Source organism: Vicia villosa, linkage group LG3 (assembly GCF_029867415.1).
Source record: "Vicia villosa cultivar HV-30 ecotype Madison, WI linkage group LG3, Vvil1.0, whole genome shotgun sequence".
NCBI classification, from domain to species: Eukaryota; Viridiplantae; Streptophyta; class Magnoliopsida; order Fabales; family Fabaceae; genus Vicia; species Vicia villosa.
This window is the reverse complement of record NC_081182.1, coordinates 213,913,387-213,923,107: the sequence shown is the minus strand read 5'-3', so window position 1 is coordinate 213,923,107 and position 9,721 is coordinate 213,913,387. Positions and strand designations below refer to the sequence as shown.

The following is a 9,721-nucleotide window of genomic DNA, read 5'->3' as shown; positions in this document are numbered from 1 at the left end:
CTTATTTAAAACGCATTAAAAAAAAAGCACTTCTCAACAAAACTTCTTCCCAATTCACTCCTCCATTTGAAGAAACAATAGAAAGAGAAACAAAAAAAACACATTTTTTTCTGCAAATCTAGAACAACAATTGGATCTGTCTCCAACATCATGTCTTGTTCTTTCAACCAACAAAGCTTCTTGCTTTGTTCTTCACTTCTCCTTATCATGGCTCTCTCTGTTACTTCTTTTCACCCAACTTTTCTAAACAGTAACTCTTTCTCTTTCTCTCTCTTCTTCACTTCACAATTTTTCTGTTCAAAAGTTTATTAATTTTTGTAACAATTATGAAAAAAGTTCAAATTTTTATATCTGGGTTTTTTTTTTTTGTAATTGCAGATACTATTTTTGATTCTGAGATACTCTCTGGTCGTCATCTTCTTCAAGCTAAAAAAGGTATGCTTTTGGATCTACCAACATTTTTTATTTTTCATAAAATTATCTAATTTTTAATATTGATTTCTTGTCTCTTTTATTGGTTTATTTTCTTCATTTGGTTTTTTTTTTTTATGAAAAAAATAAGTTATTTAGTTGTTGTTAATTTTGTTTATTGTTATTATTATTGTTGTTGTTTGTAGTTATGGATTTTTCTATTTATAGAATTTGTTTTGATGTGATTGAAGAAAATTATGTTTATTAACAACAATTTGTTGTCTAAAGATTCATGTTAACAAATTAATAACATATGTTAGTGTTCTGTTTGTATCAGAGTGTTTGTACTCTGACACAGACACGACTCTAACATATGGATCAACTTTAAATGTCGGTGTCTGTATCAGAGTGTTTGTACTCTGACACAGACACGACTCTAACATATGGATCAACTTTAAATGTTGGTGTCTGTATCAGAGTGTTTGATACAGACACGACACTATCATATGGATCAACTTTAAACGTCGGTGTTTGTATCAGACACTCTATACAGACAAGACACTAACATATGGATCAACTTTAAACGTCGGTGTCTGTATCAGACACTCTATACAGACAAGACACTAACATATGGATCAACTTTAAACGTCGGTGTCTGTATCAGACACTCTATACAGACACGACACTAACATATGGATCAACTTTAAACGTCGGTGCTACATATAGTTCAACCTTAAACACGGTTAGATATTCGTTTTCTTGATCGATAATAGAGTTTTGACGAAACTGTTTCACATTAAATTTGCAGGTTGTTCTGTGAATTTCGAGTTTCTAAACTACACCATAATCACAAGCCAATGCAAAGGGCCTAAGTACCCTCCTAAGCCATGTTGTGGATCGTTCAAAGAGTTTGCTTGTCCTTACGTTGACGTGCTCAACGATTTAACCAACGATTGCGCTTCAACCATGTTTAGTTACATTAATCTTTACGGAAGATACCCTCCCGGTCTCTTCGCGAGCGAGTGTCGCGAAGGAAAAGAAGGTTTGGCTTGCGATGCGTTGCCTCCATCAGAGTCGGCCAATGATACCGCAAATCAAGTCGTACATACTCCGTCTCTATTACTGGTAGTTACTGCCTGCATATTCTTGATCTTGTTATTCTGATATCGAAATTTCTGAAGTTCAATTCATTTGTTCTATTGTTGTATTATCGATGAACGTATTTTATTTTATATAATACGAAAAGTCGAAAGTTCGTTATTGTCGATGCGGATTGATTGTGCTAGAGATGTTACTCAGAGAATGTACTTATATATAATATATAGTTACAACTTAACATACTCAACTATGTTGTATTTGAGGGTTGTTTAATGATTGCATGTTTTGTTGGATCTTGTATTCTTGCAAATGAATCACACTTAAAAGTTTTTATCCAATGGCTCGTTAATTCAATTCAGTTGATAGCTATAGAATTCAGTTCAATTGATAGCTGCAGATAGCTGTAGAATTCAGTTAATATTCAGTTCAATTGATAGATGCAGTTCAGTTGATAGCTGCAGAGACATTTGATGATAACTATAGAATTCATAACTATAGAATTCAGTCAATATTCAGTTCAATTGATAGTTACAGAGACATTCGATGAACTCTAGTTAATATCTAGTTCAGTTGATAGTTGCAGAGACATTTGATGATAACTATAGAGTTTAGTTAATATTCAGTTCAACTGATAGTTGCAGAGACATTCGATGAACTCTAGTTAATATTCAGTTTAGCGATGAACTCTAGTTAATATTCAGTTTAGTTGATAGCTGTAGAGTTTAGTTAATATTCAATTCAATTGATAGTTGCGGAGACATTCAATGAACTCTAGTTAATATTCAGTGAGTTTAGTTAATATTCAATTCAATTGATAGTTGCGGAGACATTCAATGAACTCTAGTTAATATTCAGTTTAGTTGATAGCTGCAGAGACATTCGATAGCCGCATAAACATTCAATTGAATGATGTATGTTCACATATGTGACTTATTATTTATACATATTTAAACTACTTTAAGGGCTCGTTTGGTGCGCAGGATAAGAGACAGGATAGGATAATTGTATCATATCCTATCTCAATTCAGTGTTTGCTGACACAGCAGGATATGATAAGTTAATCCTGAAACTTATCCTATCCTACCACACTAGTTCAAATTGTTATCCTGAATATAAGCTGGGTTAGAATCCGGCAGGATAGGATAAGAAAATGATCTTATAATTTATCCCTATAAAATATAATTTAAAATAAAAAATTAAATATGACAAAATATAAATAAAAATTAATTTAATATTAAATTAAAAATATTAATAATTAATTTTTTAAAAAAAATATATGAATGTCATAAGGATAATTTTTTAACTTAATAAAATATAAAAAATTAGAATTTTTAAAAATAAAATAATTATTAAAATTTTAAATATATGAATACTAATTTTATTTTTTATCAAATTAAATATATGTTCTTGCAAGGGTAATTTTGTCATATATATATATATTATTTCGTTTATCTAATATATACTAGATAAATTGAAATTGAAATTATTTACTCAATAGTGTTAATGAGTTTTTTTTAATTATAGAAAATTATTATTTTTATTACCAATTTATAAAATTTAAAATGTTTTTCCTGCTTGCTATCCTTTTTGAACCAAACACATGATAGGATAAGTCTTATCTTGTCTGTATCATATCCTATCTTTATCCTGTTTGTTATCCTATCATGTCTCTATCATATCCTACGCACCAAACGGGCCCTATAGTATGGTTGGTTTTAAGGTGGAATTAATGGATGCACGATGCAACTACCTAAAAGCAATTTGACATTATAAAATTTTGGTTTGGTACTTTCTTGAGGAATCAATTTTAGTGGCTAAGCTCAATTTTATACGTTTGGTTATGTGGTGATATTAGTTGATTTCAATATAACTAATTTTAATAAAATTGATTTTGGTCAAATTTGTGTTTGATTTTTAATAGAATGAATTTTGATAAATTGATTTTGATTAAAATTGTGTTTGATTTCACTTTTTTTAGCAGTCATAATTGATTTAGAAATATAATTGATTTCTAAATCAATTATAGTTGTTTTTCAAATATAGTTGATTTTAATTTTTACTGTCTAAATGAATTTTAGCTTAAGATATATTGCTTGCACCTTTTAAATATAAATGTGATTTCTATATTTAAATGTATTGTTCTTTTGTTAAATTTATTTTACATTACTCATTTTAAAATAAAATCAATTTATTTTAAATTGAATTTTATAAACAAAAAATTATAGTATGGATTAAAATTAAATTTAAGTAGGTAATATCGAAAATGAATTTTAATTATACTTAAAAATAAATACTTAAAATGAATTTTAAGTAGGCTATTAAGGGCCCGTTTGTTTTGGTTTTTTTTAAAAATGATTTTTATAGTGTTACCAAATTTTGTGAAAAAAACTTTTACAAAGAATTTTTTTATAAAAGCTTCAAATGAAAAATTTGTTTGAATAGTTATTCTTAAAATGTGATTTTAGGTATTTCATTTATGGGGAAAAAATTTGGATATCAAAATTTCAAAAAATCACTTAATTTTGAAGCTATTTCAAATAGATTTTCATAAAAATCATTTTTGAAATACAACTTTTTGAAAAAATTATGATTTTGACTAAGTTTTGGTCTTCAATTATGTATGTTTATGTTATATGATGTCAAATTAAGTGTTTCATTTTAAAAAAAACAAATATAAAAAAATTTGTAATATTTTCAAAAACAGTTTTAGAAAATCTATTTTAAAAAATACAAAGAAAAAATATATTTTTTAAAGCTGAAACAAAGTGGCCCCAAATTCAATGCGTATAGTATGGATTAAAATCTTAAAAACTGTTTCGCTTATTTCAACGGAATCATTCAAACTTAGTTGTGTGCTTAGTTGTCTAGACCACAGACAACTAAGCGTGAATGACTTCGTTGAGATAGAAAAAGAAAAATCTGATTCCATTGAAAATAAACTATGGTACACGCAAACACAACTTATTACTTTTCAAATAACTTAGTGGCTCAAATTGAATAACCGAAATGTCATGAATTTGAACATCCTTAAAATTTGAAAATTTGATGTCCCTATGCAGCTATCAACTGAGCTGATTTAACTGGACAATTTATTACATTATTCTTATCAAGCCTAATGTTTATTATATGCTTTTAGTCACCATAGACATCATTCTATTTATAAATATACAAAAGTAATTTACATTAATCACCATATGAGACTGAGCCTAGGCTTCTGGCGGAACTTCGATTTTTCCACACACCAAGGACCGGGAAATGTGCTCAACTGTAAATCAATTTCGACGTTATTTCATCTTTTGTTATAGAAATAGCTTATAATTAAACATTTATATGAAAATCACTTATGTTATAAGTGCTTAATTAAGTTGTTTAGCCAAACAGAACCTTAAATATTTATCATCGAAGTGGGAGGGAACTTACATTGCCAATCATCTTTGCTCCGAACCATGGAGTATCGACGCCGTATGGAGGAGGTACGACTCTAATTCCATTGGATGCGTGTGGAGGAAGAAAGCTATGGAGTTCCTTCTCTAATCTTTCTGCACAACATTGGTCCCGAAAATAATAGAATTAGAACATGTTTGGATCGACTTATTTGAGTTTTTTTGTGACCCTGTTTGAGAGACCTTGTTAAAAAAACTTATGACATTTTTCATAAATTTTTTGAACTTAGTTTTATAAGTTATCTAAGATAGTTTATACAAAAACAATTTAAATTAATTTTATAATAAAATAGCTTATTCGTAAGCACTTATTTTGATAAGCGCTTATGCTATAAAATGTAAATAAGTTGTTTATCCAAACATGCACTTAGGCCAAATTTGAATAGCTTCTAGTTTGTGGGAGTTTACATGTAAGGACGTGTTTGGATTGATTTATTTAAGTTTATCTATTGGTAAAACAATTGCGAGAATGTTTGAGAGAGTTTATGAAAGCAATTCGTAACTTAATTTTCGCGAACTCTTTAGAATAGCTTATATGAAAAAGTGATTTGCATATTTACCTGCCAAACCTGGCAAACATGCAGTTCCTCCCGATAAAACGACAGTTTTGTACCAATCACTTTCGCCCGGTAGCTCTGCGGAATGGCAATGCAACATACAAAGCGCTACGACCTGGTGCAAACCCATCGATTGCCTATACAAAGAAGTGAAACATTCGCTTAAACTACGATTAAGTGAAAATATAAAAATAAACTAACAAAGACGATATAATATTGTAATAGCAGGTGATCCAACAAATCTTGAATAGACTCTGATACCGTAGTATCAGGTGATCCACCAGATCTTGGATAGACGCTGATACCATATAAATTTTTTACATTAGAATACAAACATCTTCGAAAAAGTTATACATCGTCAATTTGTTGTAACCATATTGCAAGAAATACGAATAACTTACATTCCAGCAAGATGCGGCTTGAATAAAACCTCGGCTGCCTGAAACCGCTCTTTCGAAAGTGTAAACAATCCATCTCCCGCAGCTTGAAATGATGCTTGTGTGTTTTTCTTCAATAGCTCCGCTTCGTAATCAAGAGCAACGTAGCATAGATTCTGTTACAAAACCAGAAAAACCGTAACGAAATAAAATGAATTGTGAGATTTGAAAACCGAATAGAAATAATCATATTTATCTCCCGACTAAACTTCGGATTACTATAACCGGAGAAAACTAATACCTCTTTCAAAGCGCGAACAGTGTACAAAGATTGAAAGTTTAAGTTATTCAATTGCATCTTTTCCTTAAGAAATCCCGTAACTTTCAGCGCTCCGAATCCCATAACTTCCACACCGATCTTGCGCATTACTTTACCATTAAAAACTGTAAAACGATAATGCAGCTCACATTAACACAACAAAAAAAAGTGTGAAACAAATCGACAGACCTTTTCTTCTAATACTGGTATCGAGAATCATGCAACACGAGAAAAAGAACGAGCGAAGAAAAGAAAACGGTAGGGCATACTTGGAACTATCGATGTGACTTGAAAACCTATATTAACCACTATTCCAGAAGTTCGTTTCGCAGCATATAAAGCTAGAGTCGCCTACATTTTTTGCAAATTATACAATAAGTTAAGACATAAATAACCGATTCGTATATATGGTATTCGGTAACTTATCTCGTTTTTTTTGTCGGTTAAAATATATTACCTGGTTGACAGCACAAACAGAAGGAACATTCAAGTCGAACAGGGAAGCATAAATCGCTTCTTTAAGTTGTCGTCTCGATGCTCTGGCTGATTCAGAATCTGGAAAAAACGAGGCAACAGTTTGTAAAGCAAGAAAATCATGGTCGGTTGAAAACACGAAACCGTTACGTGTTCATCACCGTCGCTTAAATCACCATACAATAACCGAAGAAAAACGTAAAATGTAACTTACCTTCATAATGGCATATCGGTATAGTAACAATAACCGGTTGATTATTCGGTTTCACTTGCATCCTGCCGAGAAATCGACCAATACATTAAACATCAAACAAGAACAACATAAAAAATGATTAGGGAGAATCAAAATGCCGATATACCTGTTATAAATAGTTGCGAAAAAATGTCGAAGTCTAGTATACATTGGTGACTCAATGTTGCCGAATTCCTGCATACCGAAAAACGGAAAAAGGAAATGCTTAGTATCAGCGAGAAGTGTTTTCTGCAGCTTAAATCTTTTCTCGTTCGAAGTCAAAATGATGATGTATATATATATGATGAACAAAGAAAAAACCGAACACGGTCAATTTTCATCAACTAGTCATCGTTACCAAAAATGTTGCGGATCGGCCTGACGGACAAGCGTATTTGCTCCAACCAAATTTGCAATAGCCAGAACCGCCTTAAGAAAAGAAAAAAAACAGATAAAAGAGAAATGTTTAAGTTTTAAAGTAAAAATAAAAATCGAATCATAACGCAAGATCATAGAATGAAAATATGCGAAACTAACCGTCGATGATAATAGCACCGGGAACTTTTGCTCTTTGGCCATAGATATGTTTGAATGACAACTGAGGCCTCTGACCAACAAAGGATCTGCAATTCATGGAATTTCAAACACTCGATTTCACGAAATACCGATCACTCACAAGACCAATCAAAACACAATATGACACTCGTTTAAACGATAAACCATAAAAATTGTCAATCACATTAATCCTTTTGGGTCGATCAACTTATTTTCACGACCGAGTTGACGATCCCTACAATTTGAAGGATTGAACTAATGATTCCATCAAAATCACTTGCACAATTTCACGATGATTCAATCATCGTTTTAGTCCATCAGGTTGTAGGGGTCGCGCAATTCGGTATCAGAGATTACCAAAATTTTAAAATAGTCTATGAAACTAAAACTATTCTATCACAATAAGCCTTTTCGGTCGATCAACTTAGTCCTAACAATCATTTACATCACAAAGCATCAAAATCCTCAATCACATTTAGTCTTAAAATTTATTTGAATGGACAAATGCAATCCAAAATTTTCAATTTCAAAGACCATTTCTAGATTACGTCAAAATAATCACTTGCAAAACCCATCAAATAACAAAATCACATGCACCACAATATATCAAAATTAATCACTTTTCACCCATAACAACAACAATCAAGCCTTATTCCACTACATGAATCAACTTCTGCCATAATGTTTTATCAAAGATCATGCTTCTATCCAAATCGTTAAAATTAATCACTTTTCATCAAATCACATATTTTCAATAATACAAAACCTACCAAAATCACTTATTTGCAATCCCAAAACCACAACCATTTCCACAACCCATCAAATTTAAACCAAATCACAAATCATCAAAATCACTTATTTATAATCACAAACACAACCCATCAAAACCACTTATTTGCAATCACAAAACAACAATCATTCCCTCAACCCATCAAATTCAAACCAAATCACAAATCATCAAAATCACTTATTTCCAATTACAAACACAACCCATCAAAATCACTTATTTGCAATCAAAATCATTTATTCCCAATTACAAACACAACCCCTCAAAACCCCTTATATACAATCACAAAACAACAATCATTCCCACAACCCATCTAATTCAAACCAAATTACCAACCATCAAAATCACTTATTTCCAATCCCAAACAAAACCCATCAAATTGAATTCAAAGAACCCTCATAAAAATTCAAACTTTGAACCACTTACGGAATAGGGTAACCAGAAGTCAAATTAGTTTCAGCAAAGAAAACAGAATCCCAAGAAGGATCAGATTGATGAGTCTGAAGGAAGTGAAGCCACAAGCGATTATCAGACACAAAAAACCTCAAAGACTTGCAAATCACACTCAGTTTTGCAACCTCTTTGGGACCCAAAAGCCTCAAAATTTGTACCAAAATATCACTAGGTAGTTGATCCAATTCACCCAAATTGAAATCACCACGCTCCAACAATTGTTTTGAATTTTCATCTGAACATGTTGTTGGATTTCGTCTCAACATGATCTCAAACAGTTTCCTTAGTAACATCGACATGTTGAGATTTGGGTTAGGAGAGAGAAAGAGTGATGAAGAGATGTTTGGTTATGTTTGTGACATGATGAAAACGAGTTCAGGTATGCTCCATTTAAGATAAATTCCTTTTACTCCTTTTAGGTTTATGGATGTAAGACATGTGGCAAATAACAAATTAATGGTTGAGATTTAAAATTAATAGCTTTTTTTATTTAATAAAAAAGAGAGAGAGAAAACCACTTTCTCTTCCCTCACGTTGCAATTTTATTTTATTTAATAAATAGAGAGAAAACCATTTTCTCTCCCCTCACATTGTAATTTTTATTCTCTGTCAAATTTTCTTAGTCTCATTCTTTTTTCTTCTTTTTTATCTCATCTCCTCCGCCACAATTCATAAACTATTATAATTCTATTATTGTAATTTTATTATCGAAATTTATAAATTATTGTAAATTTGTAATCAAAATTCATATATTATCGTAATGCCGGTGCCGGAATTCGCCGGCATTTAGCGTTGCCTGCAATCACCTGCAATCACCATTGTTGGCCATAGTCATATCTCCAATAACAATTTAATTCAATTAAAATCTGGAAAATTCAATGTCACCAATAATTTAATATCGTTGCTGTAATTTCAAAACAAATCACAACGTTATAGTAACAACACAACACATGAAGATTTCTCTTAAATGCATATTATCAAATTAAAAATCTGACAGAAATCACAACATTACAGT

General features: G+C 31.1%; 2 protein-coding genes across 2 annotated transcripts; one reads left to right on the top strand and one right to left on the bottom strand.

Annotated features, from left to right (window-relative positions):
- LOC131657333 (GPI-anchored protein LLG1) lies at positions 1-1,847 on the top strand. Its single transcript, XM_058926739.1, has 3 exons — positions 1-250; positions 379-435; positions 1,220-1,847. Exons 1-3 carry the CDS (start codon positions 151-153, stop codon positions 1,573-1,575), a joined length of 513 nt encoding a protein of 170 aa, XP_058782722.1. The 5' UTR covers positions 1-150; the 3' UTR covers positions 1,576-1,847.
- Positions 1,848-4,470: 2,623 nt separating this feature from the next.
- LOC131593494 (actin-related protein 8-like) lies at positions 4,471-9,079 on the bottom strand. The gene is made up of 12 exons (XM_058865996.1): positions 8,680-9,079; positions 7,449-7,534; positions 7,270-7,340; positions 7,039-7,106; positions 6,894-6,955; positions 6,663-6,760; positions 6,475-6,556; positions 6,188-6,330; positions 5,911-6,062; positions 5,513-5,646; positions 4,930-5,048; positions 4,471-4,774 (listed from the first exon to the last, which is right to left on the bottom strand). The coding sequence occupies exons 1-12, from the start codon at positions 9,003-9,005 to the stop codon at positions 4,697-4,699; spliced, it is 1,419 nt and encodes a 472-aa protein (XP_058721979.1). The 5' UTR covers positions 9,006-9,079; the 3' UTR covers positions 4,471-4,696.
- Positions 9,080-9,721: the final 642 nt, after the last annotated feature.

Coding starts and splice junctions, on each gene's coding strand:
- LOC131657333 (XM_058926739.1), top strand. CDS start 151: ATGTCTTGTTCTTTCAACCAACAAAGCTTCTTGCTTTGTTCTTCACTT. Junction 251..378: donor TCACCCAACTTTTCTAAACA/GTAACTCTTTCT, acceptor TTGTAATTGCAG/ATACTATTTTTGATTCTGAG. Junction 436..1,219: donor TCTTCTTCAAGCTAAAAAAG/GTATGCTTTTGG, acceptor TTAAATTTGCAG/GTTGTTCTGTGAATTTCGAG.
- LOC131593494 (XM_058865996.1), bottom strand. CDS start 9,005: ATGTCGATGTTACTAAGGAAACTGTTTGAGATCATGTTGAGACGAAAT. Junction 6,331..6,474: donor AGTCACATCGATAGTTCCAA/GTATGCCCTACC, acceptor ATCGTTTTACAG/TTTTTAATGGTAAAGTAATG. Junction 5,647..5,910: donor AAGCCGCATCTTGCTGGAAT/GTAAGTTATTCG, acceptor TTCTTTGTATAG/GCAATCGATGGGTTTGCACC.